Here is a 19,265-nt window from a genome sequence, read left to right as displayed (position 1 = left end):
TTTATTTGGCCGTAAGAATATTTTCTGTTAATATACAAGGATGTCATTGCTGATCTTTGATGGAATTTGAGCTGTTAAGTTTACTCTTCTTCATGCGTTCAATTCTTTTATGCATGGGTAGGATCAACAATATGGGGGTGCTTTAATTGATTGAATTGAAGATGGACAAGACTTTGCCTTTTTCATGTGCAATGGTCCGAATCTATGGTGCCGTACTTAGTATGAGTTGTAGAACTGAGGAACTACATTGCTCTAGTTCGGGATTCTGGAGCTTCCAAGGGATTTTTTTTTTGTTCTTTAATAATGTTCATTTTTACCAACAAAAGTCTATACAATGCATTAGTTCCCAAGCAAGGTTGGACATGACAACTTAAACTATGTTCATTAATTTTTCTTTCTGCACCACTTTCCCATCATATTTGCACATATCATAAAATCATTAGCATAAAAGCTGTAAATGATCAGTTAAACTTATCATATAAGACGTGCCGCCAAAATTTGTGAATTTATGAAGCTAGTTAGTACTTCCAGCAACTTAGCATTTACGACGTCGCATGGCAAGCGGAATTATGTGTATTCATGTGACTTTACCTGTTAAACTTAGATTTAACTTTACTGCCAAATATGTTAAAACTTAGTTATACGTAATGATTGTATAGGATGGCCTCTTTTCCTCCTAAACTTTTTATGCACCAAATATTTAAGGCTATGTTTGAATATCTAGTAATGGGTGAAATGAAATGGGATGAATTGGAATAAAATTGCCATACCACTTTTTGGGCATTTATTATTAAATGAAGGAAAGTATCCATTCTATTGTTTAGGAAATAACCATAATGGTAAGAAAATTAATACATGATAAGTTGGTTTCATTGCATATCCTCAGGTAGGGGAAAGAAAAATAGAAGCATTAGATGAAATGGATTAAAGGAGATACTAAAAAAAATGAAATAAGATGGAATAGATTCTTTTTCATTCCATTTTATTTTAAACAGTTAAAATAATTTCAACTGATATCATTTTATTCAATTCTCTTCTATTACATATCTTTTCATCAACCAAACATAACCAAAGAATTAACTACACTATCATGATAGTTCTGCAATGATGTGTTTAAAACTGTCACAGAAACACTTATTAGCATTATTTAGACAGCTGATTAATACACAGAGTATTTAAAAGAATAATATTATATATACTAAGAAAAAAAGCATAACATCATGCATTCAACAATACTAATTACTGATGTTATGCACCAGAGAAAGACCCACAGCGATATGAAGCCCAACCAACGTCAGCCCAGAAGTAAGTTCTATAAATAGGAGTAAAGACCACATGTATGACTGATCTCTCTAACCCTATTTGATTGAAGACACGACAGTGCACACACACACCCCTTCTGGCTAAAGCCATCATATAGTGTGTAGTGATCAGCTGTCTCCAAGATACCTAATTCATAGGTATCTAGAGAAAAAGTTCTAGATCCAACATCAAAGACCCGACCTTCTGTCGGACATATCTGCTTCAGGGAGAACAACTGAGGAGACTTTTCCTTACTCAGGCAACTTCCTTGACTGAAAAACAGCAAATTTAGAAACTTTAGAATATGAATAATTGATTCCATTCCCTTTAAGAAACTCTTCAAGCAGTTTCTTGTGTCTCTCTGGGTCAGCACTTTCACATTCTAACTCATAGCATGTCCCAAAATCATAGTTGGTCTCATCAAGTTCCAGTTTCAACCCTTTCCACTCATGCACAGCCCTCACATTCCTAAACCCACCTAAGCACACGACCCCATTTTCTCCAACATGGTATTCATCTCTCACCCTCTTCAGTATCTCTGATGAATCCACAGATAAGAGTCTCCATGGCTCAGCAATGCATGCACGACCAAGTGCAGGGTCAAATGGCTCTTCATGCTCCTCCATGCGGCTGATTCCACCTGAGATTACTGGTTTAGCCTTCAAGGAGAGGACACAGTTTTCCAAGTTGTAGAACCGAATTCTGAGAACTGCAAGGTTGGATGTGAGCTCTTCATTTGTGCCATCAAAGAAGATGTTTTCTTGGATTAAAGTTTTTGTGTGGAAAGGAGCGAGCAAGTTGGAGAGCTTCTGGTGAGTGGTTGAGTCTGGTAGACTAAGCTTGATCTCTACTTCCATTGGCAACCTGAGAACAACAAGGAATCAGGGTGGAATACTAGTGGTTTTAACTTGCATGTTTTTTCTGCCACTAGAAATAGATAAGGATATTCTAAATGATTCATATTTTATTCTACATTGTAATTGAATTATTTCCTGTTTTAAGTTTTAACTCTTCTAACCTTGACTAATTTTTTTTTTTTATTTTCATGATGAGAGATATATATAATTATGATTAAGATAAGTAATGTCAAACTTCCCTAAGTATATACTACTGCAAGTTAAAATCCCGCATTTTGAAGAGTCAAGAAAGCTTCCTAACATTAAATAGTTATAAAAAAAAAATCTAGGAAGAAACTTTAAAATGCATGTCTTTCTTGGCCTCTTGCTGCATCATAGACATTTGACTCACATAATGTTTGAGGTGATTGGTTACAATTTTACGTTTCTTTTATTTTTTATTTTTTTACCCCTTCAAATCATGGCACGTGAGAAACTCATAATATGATCATATCAAACTTAAGAACGAATAGGCTTCCATTCACAAATAACACAAATATTCTTCAAACGTTGGCTCAATCCATCATAAAATATATTTTATCATTCTTAACTCTTTAATCTTTGATCAGACCACACTAGATATTTGATACAACACAATACGTTCATCGCAACTTTTCACTAAGGCTTTGGCGTGAAATACAAGTTGTCCCTTCAATAGTTGCTAAAAGTTATATATATATATATATATATATATATATATATATATTAAGAAGATTTCAATACGTCAAACGTACATACATTAATTATATAAACTGAATAGTATTAAATTAAATAATAAATATTCCTTTTAAAATGAATCAATATTTGCAAAATCTATATGTTAGAAGCTTATGCTATTCTTATCTTAATATCTTAAAATTTCATAAAATGAATGTAAAATACGTTTATAACATATTTATATTATTTGAGTTTTATAAAATTAAATATATATTATCAACATAATACTATAAATTTAATGGTCGTAATGGATCTAGTTCACTTTCTACCAGAAGTTATACACGTATATTAAAGACTTATAACAGTACTTCGTCAACAAGTGCTAAGGCCACATATATAATATTTATGTATTTTCACCTTTCTTCTGCCAAAAGCTAAATAAAACAATAGAGTGAGGAAGAAATTCTTTTCCCTTTTCTCTCAAATTCATTTCTTATTTGCCTTCTTTTGGAGACAAAATACAAGATGTTGAATGGCAGAGAAAAAATGGTGATTCTTGCACTATCACTTTTCTTTAGTGCACTTATGGTATGTTTCTGCTTCATCCTAGTGATCCATTTCATAATGGAATTGGGAGATGTGATGAATAGAGCTCGAAAACATCAAGAAATACTGTGGGCAGGATTTGGAATAGCTTTATTCATAATATTTGCATTTGCTTTTGTTGTCTTTGCTATATTTTCTGGTTGTGGTATGCTTTATATAATCAACTGTAGCACCAAGATTGCACCTGCACCCACTCCTGTGGAAGGAGACCAGCATCAACCTCCTATGGTTTAACATGCAGATATTGATCATCAAAGTTTGTTACAAAAGTTACCATTTGGCTGAGCAGCCATCCATGGTTTGTAGAAAGTTTTTTTTTTTTCTTTTAATTTTAGCTTTAATTTCGCTGAACCTTTTACCCCCAAATATATGAAGACTGTAAGATAATATATTAATTATTTGTACATTTTTTTGGCTACATAGAGATGAGGGACACTTTCTCATAGTAAAAAATAAGATAGATAATTATTTGTACGCTCGTCATATGATAATGTGACCATTTAGGTAGATAACGCGCAATACCACATCTCAAGTTGAAATATTTGGCCGTCTATTTTGATCCAATAGACATGCAAATTGGTAAGATGGGATAATTATTTAAGTAGGCAAATATTGAAAACGGTTCAACCAAACAAGATCACCCTACAATCTCACTTCTCCAATGTCTATCTATCTCATCACATTGCTCCAACCAAACGCACCCTTATATGGATTAAGGCTTTGAACATGACAATCAGGCACAAAGCTTAGGTCAACTCCTTGGGGGCTTCACCTCCTACGTTTCTTCTTTAGTTTTCAAACAATAAGTTTTAAACTTTTGCACAATGTATTCTGGTTGCCTCGTGATATCTTTTTCTGACTCTCATGATATCCTAAGTTTTTTATATCTTATGCATTTCATAATTAAAAAAAATAACAATTTCCTATAATGTATTGTTAGTATAAATAAGTTTTACTTCCAATTATGTGCCATTGCATTAGTTTGATAAATTTAACATCTCATGTGTTGTAAAATTCATTAAATAATATAGCAATGAATCATTAAATGACAAGGTAAAATTAAAAAATTTGGCATTCATATTGCACCTGAATTATACTAAAAAATAATGTCAAGATTACAATAGTTCAAGTCTTATTCGTATAACGGAAGCTCGCATTCGAGCTTGGATTGATAAGGACTGGTAAATCAAATTCATCCATAGCTATAGACAAGGCTAAAAAAGAAGTTCACAAAACCTCATCCAAGGTTCAATCATGAATGTAAAACTGGATCTTTCCACTTGTATAAATATAAACTTTAAGATAATGTATCTTTCTACTTATATAGTAGTACATATTTAATCTATTTCTAATCAATGTGTTCACTACTCACACTTGAATTTCCAAAGTCACTGTACACAACATATTGCATGTTAGTGAGTGTGTACACGGTATATCAAATAGTAACTTTGGTCGCTCTAGATACCTTCGTGTATTCCTTATCTGTTCAATCATCAACAATTACAAGTAGGGGTATTAACGGTCGAGCCGAGCCGAGCTTTGATCTTAACGGGCCAAACCTGTATTTAAATATGTCAGACTGGCCTTAGCCTGTTAGCTGTTACGAATATAATATTGGCCTGTGGCTTGATTTATTTACAAAAATTAAAAGCCTGTGTGAAGCTTGTCTTAGTCTATTAGCCTGTTAAAAAATAAAATTAAGAGAACAGAATTTCACAAAAAAGAAATTTTTAGATAGAAACCTTAGCTTCCAATTTGCAGCAATAATTTACAAAGTCTAAAATAAATAAATAAAATTAAAGTGAGAGAAGGTAGATAACATGTTATATTATCTTTGCCCATTATAAAAAAAGTGCCAACAAAAATAAAAAATAAAAAATAAATTGACACAAACAGCAGTGCACAATGGAACAAATGAGTTTTTGGGGTGAAATGGATTGAGGAGAAAGAGAGGACTATTACAAGTAGTATAAAAAATATAAAATAAAATACTAGGTCAGCCTGAGGCTTTGAGGTCGAGCTTTTGAATTGGAGCCTGTGGCTTTTTTATTAAACGAGCTTTTATACAAGTTCAAGCCTGTTGCAAACAATAAATTTTAGACATGTAAGCTCAAGTCTTCACGAGTCGAGCCAAAGGCCCCTTGTCTGTTTAGCACCCTTAATTACAAAGGAGCTTGTTCCGGTCACTAGTTGACCCATAATCCCCACCATATATATATATATATATATGGAAAAACTATTCTCATGTCACATGAGACAAGTTTTCTTTCCTACACACCCTTCGATCCACCTTTTTCTTTTCTTTTTGCAGGTGATGGAGCTCACTAGTTTGTCTCTATGACATGAGATAACTATCTCCTTTAACACGAGATTAATAAAACTCATATAAATATATATATATATATATATATATATATATATATATATAGGGTAAATATACTCTCATGTGACAGAATTTTTTTTTTATCTCCTACACACTTAACTTGAAGTGGGGCCCAATAAAAAAGAAAAGAAAAAAATAAAAAAAGAAATGACACAAGTATCAATGTATGAGTAGAAGATAAGAAAATTTTTATGTTGCATAAGATTAACATTGCCCATATATATATATATATATATATATATATATATGTAATAATCACGACCAGGTTACATCAATTGATGCAACTTCCTTTCCTTGTGAGTAGAACCAACACAAACAACACTAGTGTTGGCAAACCTCTTGCCTCACCAGTGATGTAAACAACCGATGCCATTCTTGAATTGTGGGTCCAGACTTCTGCTGCTACCACATTGCATTTGAGGTCTGCAAGAATAGTAAAAACTTCTGAAAGCAATTGTGGCCTGGCTTGTCCTTTTAATTCAATGGTTGTATGTTCTGCCGCACCTTGGACACCAACAAACCTTCTCAACGATCAGAAACTGTAAATACCTTTTGTGTGTATCCAGCGGCACTATTGATTGTCCGATGTTGGTTACCACCACCGTGAATCAATTGACATGGTTTGTTCCTGCTGATTTGGAGTTCGAGCTGTTACAAAAGTATAATAAAAAAAACATTAATCGAATTTCACTTAATAGTTTGAACTTTTAGGTGAATTAGATATTTATGATGTATCAGAGTTTCTTTGACCACGGGATTACAAATTCGAATCTCACAGCCCTTCATTTTTTAATGAAATTAAGTCAAACATATAAGGAATTAAAACAAAAATAGGTTTATACAACATCTACGTGAAAACAATTTAAACTTTTAGGTGAGATGTGGTTGTTTATCACTAGCTCTAAGTATATATAGAGTTATATTTAAAAATTTGGTAGGAGAGTTTTGCCTCAATGTGTTAGGATCCATTTGATAAGGTATGAGATTTGAAATTACACGTTGATTGTACGAGCAATTAATGTGAAGTTTATAAGGGTGAAAATGTTGAGTAATTTTTTTTTTTTTTTTGCTTCAACATAAATAAAATGCCAAGGGTATTGAGCTCGAGACAATAGTGTCTAGACTCTCGCGAGAATTGTAGCGAACAAGTTCAATTTTCCTTATTATTCTCAAATTCTCTAATAGCATGAAACTTCACGAAAATTAATTCAATATATCATGTGTACCATACCATTGGCCCACGTATCAGATATTAAAGTGGTAATAACACATTCTAAACTTAGCTGAGACTCCAATCATATTAATTTTCTGAGATGCATCTAATCCTTAGCTGCAAATTTATCTGGCCTCATTAATTTCAAATTACAGGTGCATCTCTATACAAACTACAAGTCAAAAGAAAATTGAGAGAATTCATTACTTTCCATATCAGATTGTCACCTCCTTACAACAGATAAATTTGGTTATTAGAGAGGCCTTTTTTTTTCTTCTACTCCTTTCTTAGTTTCTTTGCTGGCTAGCTAATTCTCATGTATACATGGATATTGTTGGATCAGAGAGACAAACATTGTCAAAACAAAATAAGTCAGTGCTTTACTCTTCCTTTTTAGCATGTGACTCAACTTCAAATCTGACTTTGAATCCAAGTCTATTGACTCAGAATCAAAGCCACAAAGCTCCAGCTTCTTTGAGAAGTGGGACAAGGGTACCATTTATGTGGAAAGCCAAAACCCTGTCCATGGATCCAACTAGCTTGCCTCCAATAAACACAATAGGAACCCCATTTGAATTTCCAAGTAGCCTCGTCAATGCTCTCTCCATCTCTTTTCCTTTTGGATCATGGTCAAGCTCATGCACCGTTGGGTTAACACCCATGCCACAGAAGAGTGTCTTCATAGCATGGCACATGCAACAGCTACTGATACTGAATATGACCACAGCACTCTGGGAAGCCAGCCTCAACACTCTTTCCATTTGATCTTCCATGCTCCGGAAACGCATGTAGTAGCCCCATGGCTCCACTTGATAATGCATTATCTTCTCTTGACTCATAGAAAAGCACAAAGTGAGAACAAAGTTAAAAAGGGGTGGTGTTGATGTTTGTGAATTGAAGGAATGTTTGTGGTGAAGAAATGGGGAAGGGAAGGCATCATTTTATAAGGAAAGGATAAAACTGGAACAATGGGGCCCCGGGGGGGTGCTTTGTCTGTTGCTGTCGCAGAGAGTGTGTCTTGTTGTTGTTTCTGATTCAGAGGGACTTTTGTTTCTTGTCTCTACTGTCTCGTGGCTTATTGTTTCTGCTATTATGGTTGCTCGAGAATTGCATGGTGAGGTGCATACATATACATATTTGTCAAACAGTGAAAAAAAGCAAAACAGAAAAGAACAATAGAAAATGGTTAATCTACGCAGCACAAAGTCAGAAGATTCAGATTTTTGAGCTTTGGAAGGTGGCTATTGGAGAGTACTATATATGAGCCGGGTGTTTGTCCAATATAGTGTGAGGATATATGAAGGGGCGGAAGGAAAGTAAAAGTAGAAACAAACAAGTAAAGCATATTTTGATTACTAACAAAAAAAAAATATTATTCCCACTTTTATCCCTTACAAATAAAAATATTTATATTAATTCTTTTTTTAAAAACTAAATTAGATCTTTATTGAATTTTTGAGAGACCGTATTTTCAAAGAACTGGTATTGTAGATGAATCAAAAATTTACTTTTTTTTGTAAGGGACAAAAGTGGAGATTATATTTTTTTGTTGCAAATTTTTTTTTGAAAGATACATATGACCAATGGGAAATTTCTTTAGTATTACGGCTCCCTTTTTACTAAAAATGGAAAAAAAAAAATTCATTTTAACCTATACTTTTTTGTATAATTAATTCATTTGAAGTCCCAAATTTTTTTCTCATTTAGTATGATATACCTACAACAACTGCACCAAAGGTTTTTATTTAGTATATATACGAGAAAAGTGTGTATCATTTTAAAAGATGTAAATTTGTGTCATTTTAAGGGAGAGAAAGAGATAGATAAAGGAGTAGAGGGAGTGGACAAAAAAATATAAAGTTATGGGTTTCACACCTTTGTGAGAGTGTGAGAGTGAAATGACATAAATTGTGTCATTTAAAAGGACAAACATTTTTTTCTCTCTATATATATTGAAAGTATTTCTCAAGTTGCTGGACGTCCAACTAGTAATCATGATCTCGTTGATTCTCATTTATTTCCCGTATTTAATGCTTTTATTCATGCATGTATAGTTATGATTCCTAGCTGGACGTCTAGCAATTTGAAAAATGATAACCTATATATATATATATATATGGGGCATGTTATATTTACAAACTTTTTTGTTTACAAACTACACTATCTTTTACCCGGGAGAACACTAATCACCCGGGAGAACATAGTGCAATTTGCATAAATTTGTAAACGGATATTTTCCCTCTATATATATATATATATATATATATATATATATATATATATGAGAAAAACAAGTATTATGTTGTAAGAAAATTCTTAGGTCATATCATAAAGACAATCAATTGTGGGGGTCACTATTTTTAAAATAAAAGAAAAGTAAAAGAATTGACGAGTCCCTGTAGGAAAATTGCTTGTGTCATGTGAAAGGAGGAAAACATTATCCTATATGAGAAATCGTTTTCTCATGTAATAGGAGATAATTTTCTCATGTTGTGAGACATCGAAATTCGTATTATCTTTTTTATTTTTTAATAAGTGGTGAACCCCACTACTTATTGTGTATATGACATAAGAGATGATATCTCATGTGACATAAAAAAATAGAAACCCATATATGAAACTTAAAAAAAAGGCATGAAAAACAAGATTGAGGTATTGAACGTTTTAGAGACATAAGAAGCAGGCTTTTTCTGGGAAAAGTGAAAATAGGAGGAGGTAGGCAGCGAGCGGTGTGCGTCCTTCTTGTCGACCAACCACACCTCCTTTTTGCTTCTCTCTTCTCTCTTCTGACATTTCATCATCCATACGCTTATGTTTATCTTTGTGCTTTCCCCCCTTTGCATAATCTGCATTGTCAAAATCCCAAACCTTCAGCTTCATAGTCAAACATGCTATCTTCATCCAACTTAATTTATTTTTGTTCAAGAATCCAAGTAAGTAGGAGCAAACGAAGTCTCAGATTGGTTAAAAATAGAATAGGTGAGTACACTCTATAAATGAAAGTATCCATACACTTAATATTTTAAGGTTTGAGTTTAATTGTGGTATCTAAGTCCATAGATGACTGTCTCTTTTATCACCATCATTATTCACTAACCATATTCAATCACAAAAGTAAAATATGCTTGCTTATTATTTGCTGTCATTTGAAATAATTAAAGCTATATAATCTCTCATAATCCAATCAAAATTATCTCCATAAACAAAACAAGCGTTTATTTATTTTTTTGTGAAGAAAGAAAAATGTGTATAGTGTAGAATTTAACCAAGATAGGATATGCTGTAGAGTAGACACCCAGCTGGTTTCCTATGGTCAATGAATGACAAAGGAAATAAAACAGACAGCACGCAACGCAAGCTGTTTGCAGAGGTAAAAAAAAAAAAAAAAAAAACAACAACATAAGTGTAGACTAGGAAAGTGTGAGTCAACAAAACAAAGATTTATGACATATGGGAAATAAGGGGATTGGGTTCAAAATATGAAATATGATGAAAGTAGCAATAGCAATATAGCATAGAGAGGATGTTCACCTAAAGCAGTGACAAAGTGGCAGTTTGTGTTGAAAACTCTGAGAGCATGGCGTGGGGTGTTGTGTGTGGCCTTCTTCAATCGCATGCTGTTGCTGTTCACCTCTTTCTTCCTTTCCTGAATCGGGCGGCGGAACCGTACTCACGCGCCCACACTTGTCGTTGAGGATTATGCATTGGAAATCACACATGATGTTACTTTCCTGTCTCTACTCTGATATCTGTGTGAATGAGCTCGATGAAGCCAAATTGGGACATTTCTTGAACTTCTTTTTTGTATACAACAACTTTCCGAGTTCAACTTCCACAATGTCATGAGTTTTCCTATCTTAAACTTTCACATGTGACAAGCTTATATGAAATTTTTATATTTATATCTCCCTTTATGAATATTCATAAATTTTAATAAAATTTTATCTATTTTATATATGTGATAAAAGCACTAAACATAATAATTTTAAAGAAAAAAAATTATTTTATATCAGTATAAGTTATATTCTCGAGCCGTTAATTCTATTTATATTTAATAATTCCGATTTATTAATTATACGAGAACTTATTTAATAAGTAAAATAAAATCAGTTGACATACTTATAAACAAACTCGATTTGTCGCTTGGGCCCAAATTCAACTGAGCATGTAATGGGTTAGAATAACTTCATTTGACACCCATAAAAACAATTCAACGATGGATTACATTTTTTATCATGTTCAAAATTAACTCACAAACATTTCAATAAAAGCAAAGTGATACATACCCTTTATAGGTTAATATTTATTACATCTGACACGTCTTGTATTTAAGAAATTACATTCATTGTATCATACATTATGTATTGTGCTTACAACCATGCTTAGATCACGAGGATGTAACAAAGGCATATTAACATACATTTTTTTTACTAAGAAACATGCTTAGATCAAACTCTACAATCTGACATCTGATTACAACTTATGCTTAAACCAAATCTAGAAAGATCTAGCCCACTTCTAGTTAAAACTAAGCTACTATTTACAAATTAGAGGCACGCACGCTGTTTGCAGAGTGTGAGTCAACAAAGATTGGGTTATAATCTTTTGATGGGTCAGATCAAGCTTAAAAGTATTCAATTCATTGATTCATAATTGCTAGGCCCGACATTATGTTTAGGCCATACTGTGAACCGGTCCGATTCATCTTTTGGGCCCAAATCTATTTGAGCGCTTAATGGGCTAGCATGACCTGATTTGATACCCTTGAGGCCTTGATAACAATTAAATGATGGATTACACTGTACTTAAAAATAAATATAAATGGATTACAAGTTTACCAGGTTCAAAACCTTGAAAGATTTCAAAATAGCGTTGATCTAGTAAGTACTAATTTTTCAAATAAAATGACCATTCAAGTAATGTGCTTTTTTGTTTGCAAATTTCACTTTAATAATGTTTCTATTACTTAGTTTTTCTCTTAAATTAATTACATTTTTTACTATCATATTTCATCTTACAAATGTTGTCATAAAAAATATGTAATGTGTTTAGAAAAAATAATTTCCTGAAACACAAACACATCAAATAGTAACATGGATCGGATTCAAAATGTAGACGAATTGATCTCATAAAGTTTATATGTGTTGGCAGGCACACAAGAAATACTAAAAATGGAATTCTTCCAGCTAACGAAAGTCACGTGCGTTTAATTTAATTAAATTTAAAAAAAAAAATTAGCATAAAAGAATATCTGCCTTCTAATTTACTAAAAAAAATGACGTGGCAGAAAAGTCACAACATAATCCGCGGCAAAACACGAGAAGCATCGACAGTTATCTAGAAAGAAAGAGAAAATGTCACGTAAGCAAGCGGTTGTTAATATTTTCTAGAATACCTCAATCCTGAAACTTCTCGAACTTTCAAATGTTCCAACGAACAACCTCGTCCTCCTCCGTTATAAATGTTTTGGCCAACACTAGAAAACCCTCACAAAAACCACACAGCAAAATTAGTAATTTACATTCACAACATCGAAAGGGACGATGCAGATGAACAACACACCTCTGTACAGAACCAAGTGTGGAATGCCTCAGGCTAATTACAAGGCACCGTCGAAGGTGGTTTCGATCCCGGTCCGGTTCGTTGGGTCAGAGTCACAGCGAACCAGGGATAGAACCGGCTCGGCCATCAAGATCCAGAAGGTGGCGAGAGGGTTCTTGGTGAGGAACAGTATGAGGAGGATCGCAGCCATAAGGTTAGAGGTGGAGAAAATTGAGAGCAAGGTTTATGCTCCCGAGACGGTTGAGCTAATAAAGAAAGAGCACAGAGAAAGGTTGAGGGTGAGCGAGACCATCATGAACTTGCTCCTTAAGTTGGACTCCGTTAGTGTCCTTCACTACCCTGGTGTCAGGGATTATAGAAAGTCTATAATCAAGAAAGCCATTGCTCTTCAAGAAATGGTTGATCATATGGTGGGTCCCACTGATCAAGATCAACCACAAGTTGAGGATTCTGAGGGTAAGAAAATTGAAGCTTTAGGGAATGAGGAGGGTAAATCAACAAGATTGGTTGAGGAAGTTGAAGAGAATTGTTTGGTGAAGGAAGAGGAGGAGGGGAGGGATGTTGAAGGTAAAAAAATGGAAGGTTTGAGGAATGAGGAGAAGATGAAGGTAGAAGAGAAGGAGGAGGAGGAGGATGGTGGGGGTGAATGTCTGGGAGAGGAGAGTGTAGGAACAAGATTGGTTAAGGAGGAAAGTGGGGAGAATTGTTTGGTGAAAGAAGAGGAGGGTGGAGTAGGATGTGAGGAGGAGGAGGAGGATAAGGAGGATTATAAGGGTGGGAGAAGAGAGGAAGGTGATAGGAACAGGGAGCTGTTGGAGCGGATGATGGGGGACAATGAGAAGATGATGGGGATGCTGGCTCAGCTGTTTCAGAGGAATGAGATGCAGACTAAGCTTCTTAACTCACTCTCAAACAGGGTGGAGCAGTTGGAGAGAGCATTTGCTTGTGAGAAATTGAGGAGAAAGAAGAGAAAAAATGCTGATGCCAAACATACTGAGCCTAAGCCTAAAAATGGTTGCATCTGACTTGTGTGATCTTGGCTGCTTTTTTTTTTTTTTGTAATTAATTTTGTATTTGAAGTTGGTGTTCATTGTGATCCATGTAACTCATTTTCGCCTTGTTGGTGTTCTCCAATGGAGTGTTTTGCCAATGAGTTTTGGAAACCCATTACCTCTTCTTAGTTTTGAATATCTCTTCTATATGGATAGAAATCCAAATTTACGATACAATTTGAGGTTTTTCTATTCATTCCCAACTTCCAACTCTTCAAACAAATCATATGTAAAATGTAGGAGTCAAATCCATTTAAAGTTACACTAAATGCTACATTTATCATTACAAAGTGTTCTTTGCCCTTCATTCAGCGCAGGTTATTCAGCTAGACCAGCATCATTGAACCCTACAGCAGGGCAAATGTACTTTGTTTTCTGAAATTAATAGATGATTTAGGAGGACAAACAGCAAAATGTGTCCGTAATGTATCTTGGGGTTACTAAAAACAAGAAGAGCCCAGTAAAACAAACGTCTTCATTGCTGCCACAATTGTATGCATTACATTCAACATGCAATGTCTGATATAATATCTACAAATGTTTTATAAGGCTCAACTTGAGAAACAGCTTTCCCAATCTCAATGAAAAGTGAAAACCTTGCTAAGAGGCAGTCAATTGGCTTTGGAAGAGTTGTGTAGCCGTCCTCCCCATGATCCACTCTAAATCAGACGAAGGCAAAGAGATCTGATTGGCAATAAGATGCGCTGCTTCTTTTGCTCCTTTGTAGCCACATTCAGGAACAACAAATGGAAAATCGCTGCCACAACATCATTGAAACAAGTCGTTATGATTGTTTACAAATAAAATTATATCCCATTCTACTGTTTCCTCACAAAGTTCGGTAGTTGAACACATGTATGATTGGAAATCACCTGCCCCACATTACACGGTTAGCACCAAAGCTAGAGACAACTTGGGACAAGAGAGGAGACAAATCCAGAAAAGGAAATTGCACCCTTGACAATCTGAAAAAGGCACTAAATTTCACATATACCTGTCAAAAATTCAAAATTTAGTATTCCTAATGCCAGAGGTTTCACTACCAAAAAACAAAAAAGAATAACAATTATTCTGATGAGGCATTTCAGACAGTTATACGAACTTAAAGAATCATATCCATACCTCAGATATAATCTTATGTGCATTTTACTATTTTACTCATAGTTGATGTCTATTATTAGCAAAAAGGATAAAATAAGCATCTACTAGGATGTTATAAATTTCTGCTTCTGTCAAGGTCTTCAGCAATATAGAAAAAGTGCAATTAATTGAAAATTTAGGCATGCTTCGCTTCTTTGAAGTTCTGCTTATGACTATGAGGAAATAATCAGGTAGCTACCTGGGGGAATCTGGATAGATTTAAAAGCTGAGAAAAGACAAGACCTTCCTCGTCATTTCTGCAATACAATATTCATGTAAGGTACATTTCTTGGCCATTGAAACAATGATTATAATATAACTTACATTGGTGGTTTGCAGAAGGCCAAGTGATCAAGCAATACAACTGTTGATGGAAATTCCGTACACAATCTTTCAATTTCAGAAATATGCAGATCAAGCCCCTGAAATTATTCAAATCAGTAATTTTTAGTTTCATCTACATCATATAAAAAATGTTCCAACAAGTCAACAACTGTACCTTCATACACATGAAGCCCACTGGTACACTGAGTTCTCCAGCCCTTCGGAAAATTGCCTTTCCGACTTCATTTGTCATCTGCAGTGAGATCATTCAAATATTGTAGATCCAAAACATAACATGACGACAACAACAAAAGCCTTTTTCCACTAGGTGAGTCGGTTACATGGATGAGATGATGGCATTGTGTTCGGTCTGAAAACTCAATTTTGATCCAATAAAATGTAAGAAGTATACTATTAATGAAACATATGATGCCACCTATTCAAAAAGCAGTTCAAATCTTTAACTAAAAGTGAAAAAACCGCATGTACTACAAGTCTACAGTGATATGGCACTTGTTTCTTGACAGTATAAAAAGTTGCACTTGAATCAAATTTAAATTTTTAAAAAAGAAAATACAATAGAAAGAAACAACCTTACAACAAAGTTTTGCCTAAATCTAGTATTATTTACATCTTATGTTTCTTGTTAAACAAATTGATATCCTTTGTTTCTGGATATCCTGTTTTAATTACTTATTAACATGTCTATATCTATGTTTTTGTTCAAAAGGTCAGCTAAAAACAAACAGGTCATTACTTTCTTGTTATCCTTCCATCTGCCCTTATTCATAAGAAAGCTCCTAGGAAAGTAACAAACAACTTTCAATCATACAGCCCAACAGTTAAGCCAGTCCTATAAACTTTCCTCCTAAAGTCCTATTTAGACAGGTTGGTTCATGTTACATTGACTGATGAATACAATCATCGCTGAATAGTCAATGCATTTCCGGAGAAGGAAGTCTCCCTTCTTATTAATTACAACCCTCTTGACTAATCAAAGTGATGTAGAAGGGTTAGGCGGGAACAATGATGGCTAAAGTGTATCTCCACAGCTTATACCATGAATAGACAGACGTGTGAAAAAGAAAGGGGGTTGCCTACCTTTTCTCCGGTTGGCCACAAATAAGGGTTGAATCGAACAGCACGATAACCATCCTAATACAAACAAAAAGAAAACTTTAAATGCTTACCACGGAAATCAGATATCTGATAAAAAGAAATTATCAATTAGACCTTCAAAACAAGATGTTCAAACTGCTTAAGCCCACTTCCATCGTCAGCTGGATTAGCAAGGCAACAACCAACAAATTTGGTCGGGTATTTCTTCAAAACGCTGTCCAATGAACAAATTGACATGAGTGATATCATACGATTAACATTATAAAAAATTAAAAGAAGCCATAGCATGGAAGATGTAATGACTACAGTGAACTGCACAATTGAGTCAAAGTAAAAGTTCCTCCCCTAGTGGATGGCCATCCAACTCACTGGGCAACTAATATTATGATAGCAACTAATCGAATGATGCATAGCTTCAGAACATTCATAAATCACACATCTTAGTTACCTGCACCTGAGAATCTGAGATTACCAATACCCAGAAAAAAAGTAAAGAGAATATATTTTACTAACTATGAAAGCTTCTTAATATGTGCACATCCATGTCCACACACACATGCACAAATAAACTAGGAGGGCTCCTTTCTTCAAGCAATTAAGAAATACAATAGAAAAGGATGATTAGTATGAAACCATTATTCTGAATACATAGGTTTAGTATTTGGAGATTGATGGGCCTGGAGTATGATGGATAAATAGTATAGGGGTTGTTATAGAGAGAGAAAAGGAAGAGAGTTAGTTAGTTCTAGAATATTCTTAGTGGATAGGATAAAAGGAGGGGAAATGAGGGGAGTGAGGTAGGCATGTGTTGAGTGAATATTGGGATCTCTTAGAGCCTAGGGTAGTTGGTTCTAAGGGTGAGTTGGGGTCTTTTGGTGTCTTGTTTGTAAAAAGAGGCTATGCCTCAATTGATTAAGTAAATTCAGTGTTATCAAATTGGGTTCCATCAGAGATCAAATGAGAAGAAATACTAATTGTTTAGGACTTTGGGATTAAACTTTCCTTCAATATCAGGTATTGTATTTCCTATTAAAATCACTTTTCAGAAAATTGCTATCAATAAAATTATTTCTCCATGCAGCATAAAATGCAACATTTTTCCAATTTCGATTAAACTAGAAACACTGCTTGAATCAACATAGCAGTTATCAAAGCCCAGAAAGTTCATGGTGCTCTTATCTTTGATGGTTCATAAACTCATCATTTCTTGTCAAGTTTTCTGCATTAAGAAATAAAAGCTTTGATACATGCAATGAGCATCAACTGTTTCTCTGCATTTGAAAGAAATTAAGTTTTCAATCAAGTATTCTTTGAAGTACTCTATATCATTGAATTAACGCAGGTTAACAAGTTAAGTCATGGATTGCACCACCCTCCTTCATAATTAGACGTAATTATATGAACCTCTAACCTCCTATGGTAATGAAATAGTGGACAGAATTCCGTAGGGCAGAATAATTTAATTTTATGAATGAATAGATCCATTATATAATTTTGTTTTCCAAGAATTTTGGAGATCTTTTCTTCTATTTTCCTATTACAAAAGAGCTATTTTTCCACTTTTCTTCTTTGTAACAGAATGTCCAGTACTAACTAGCATTATTGAGTGTTCAAATCTCTCCCAATCCTTCTCTCTGTACCCTATTCTCTTTTTTCCCCTAGCAATTCCAGCATGGAAAGCATGTCAAATCTGAGATCATATATTACCACTAGATATTCCATCCACACCAACTGTCATTGCATTATTGTCTAAAAGGCTATAAAAGCACTGAATCACTGAGTTCTTACATCAAATGGGAAAAAAGAAATATTGAACATACCTTGTGACATAACTATGATCAAATTTATAATTAATTGGCTGCACGATGAGTGCACCATCTACTCCTGCTTCCTCCATACACTGGAAAAAGCAAGTATCAGCATCAATGATATATACACAAACACAAATCCAATCACAATCAGTTTCCATGTAATTAACCTCAAGCAATTAGGATTTATGTCAAATAGCAGATAGGGAGACTGCATCACATTCTACATGAATGAGTCAAGATTTGCAGGAAATACAATAATAAAGTGTCTACAAACTGTTTAAGCAAATATGAATATCAAGAAAAAAAATATTCAAAAATATATATACTATTCCTAAATTAATGTGACCAAGGATGAACATGGGTAGAGAGATAATAAACTAAGGGAATTTACCTGGAGCAAAAAGTCTACATTTCCTTGTAAAGAGGGCTCTTGTCCAGGAGAGTAAGGGAATTTACCAGCCTTCATTTTCCAAAAAAAAGAAGAAGTATGAAGTCAGGAACATAGTACAAAATCATTATTTTTCACATAAATTACAGCATAGGATTATGCAGAAAAGTTTTGATGAATTAAATTTAATAGTCAACAAATGTGTATCAATTTTTGTAATTATATAGTGTCTTGTATATAAAATTAATAAAAACGTTCTAAGTGTCATTTCTTAAGTAATATAATAGGGATTAATGTTTATGATGTTATCTCCTACACTTTTATTTATGTTTAGAAGATGAAAAACATTAATCCAACTTGAACCAAATAATAATAATAATAATAAAGCATTGAGATTTGGAATAAACAAGACTCAACCCTATATGAAGAAGTGTAAGTATGTTATGTTACCTCTTCAGGAGAAGCCCACACGTGCAGATGAGAATCCATGACTTTGGAGGTTGAAGGGGTTTCAGTGAAGGCCATTCTAATTGTAGCAGCACCAGCACCAGTTCCGAAGGCAAACCTTGGTTTCCTCAAATGACTCGGACACACAACTGAAACCACAGAACTCAGCCTCAGCACCATTTCAACTTTCAAGTAGAGATAAATAACCTCATTTTTTGGTGGAATTTTTTGATTTACTTTTATTTATTCGAACATATATTCATGTTTGACCTATTAACACTTTTTTTTTTTAATCTTCACTTCTAATATTTTGCCACGTGTCACGAATCAAATCATCTAAATTCCACAACGTGGAATTCTATTTT

General features: G+C 34.1%; 4 protein-coding genes across 4 annotated transcripts; 1 reads left to right on the top strand and 3 right to left on the bottom strand.

Annotated features, from left to right (window-relative positions):
- Positions 1-1,160: 1,160 nt before the first annotated feature.
- Positions 1,161-2,222, bottom strand: LOC133316660 (triphosphate tunnel metalloenzyme 3-like). The gene has a single exon (XM_061518444.1). The coding sequence runs from the start codon at positions 2,157-2,159 to the stop codon at positions 1,554-1,556; it is 606 nt and encodes a 201-aa protein (XP_061374428.1). The 5' UTR covers positions 2,160-2,222; the 3' UTR covers positions 1,161-1,553.
- Positions 2,223-7,506: 5,284 nt separating this feature from the next.
- On the bottom strand, positions 7,507-7,887 carry LOC133316656 (glutaredoxin-C1-like). The gene has a single exon (XM_061518439.1). The coding sequence runs from the start codon at positions 7,876-7,878 to the stop codon at positions 7,507-7,509; it is 372 nt and encodes a 123-aa protein (XP_061374423.1). The 5' UTR covers positions 7,879-7,887.
- Positions 7,888-12,512: 4,625 nt separating this feature from the next.
- LOC133316628 (uncharacterized) lies at positions 12,513-13,784 on the top strand. Its single transcript, XM_061518407.1, has one exon. The coding sequence runs from the start codon at positions 12,601-12,603 to the stop codon at positions 13,642-13,644; it is 1,044 nt and encodes a 347-aa protein (XP_061374391.1). The 5' UTR covers positions 12,513-12,600; the 3' UTR covers positions 13,645-13,784.
- A 145-nt stretch (positions 13,785-13,929) lies between these two features.
- On the bottom strand, positions 13,930-19,111 carry LOC133316629 (uncharacterized). Its single transcript, XM_061518408.1, has 10 exons — positions 18,904-19,111; positions 18,457-18,525; positions 18,075-18,154; positions 16,369-16,468; positions 16,237-16,290; positions 15,311-15,388; positions 15,136-15,233; positions 15,011-15,068; positions 14,544-14,665; positions 13,930-14,428 (listed from the first exon to the last, which is right to left on the bottom strand). Exons 1-10 carry the CDS (start codon positions 19,078-19,080, stop codon positions 14,272-14,274), a joined length of 993 nt encoding a protein of 330 aa, XP_061374392.1. The 5' UTR covers positions 19,081-19,111; the 3' UTR covers positions 13,930-14,271.
- Positions 19,112-19,265: the final 154 nt, after the last annotated feature.

Source organism: Gastrolobium bilobum, unplaced genomic scaffold (genome assembly GCF_033153095.1).
Source record: "Gastrolobium bilobum isolate Gb01-03AN ecotype WA unplaced genomic scaffold, APGP_CSIRO_Gbil_v1 utg1827, whole genome shotgun sequence".
NCBI classification, from domain to species: Eukaryota; Viridiplantae; Streptophyta; class Magnoliopsida; order Fabales; family Fabaceae; genus Gastrolobium; species Gastrolobium bilobum.
This window is presented reverse-complemented; position numbering and strand designations above follow the sequence as displayed.

Coding starts and splice junctions, on each gene's coding strand:
- LOC133316660 (XM_061518444.1), bottom strand. CDS start 2,159: ATGGAAGTAGAGATCAAGCTTAGTCTACCAGACTCAACCACTCACCAG.
- LOC133316656 (XM_061518439.1), bottom strand. CDS start 7,878: ATGCATTATCAAGTGGAGCCATGGGGCTACTACATGCGTTTCCGGAGC.
- LOC133316628 (XM_061518407.1), top strand. CDS start 12,601: ATGCAGATGAACAACACACCTCTGTACAGAACCAAGTGTGGAATGCCT.
- LOC133316629 (XM_061518408.1), bottom strand. CDS start 19,080: ATGGTGCTGAGGCTGAGTTCTGTGGTTTCAGTTGTGTGTCCGAGTCAT. Junction 16,469..18,074: donor GATCATAGTTATGTCACAAG/GTATGTTCAATA, acceptor TTCATTGGACAG/CGTTTTGAAGAAATACCCGA. Junction 14,666..15,010: donor ATCTATCCAGATTCCCCCAG/GTAGCTACCTGA, acceptor AATTTTTGACAG/GTATATGTGAAATTTAGTGC.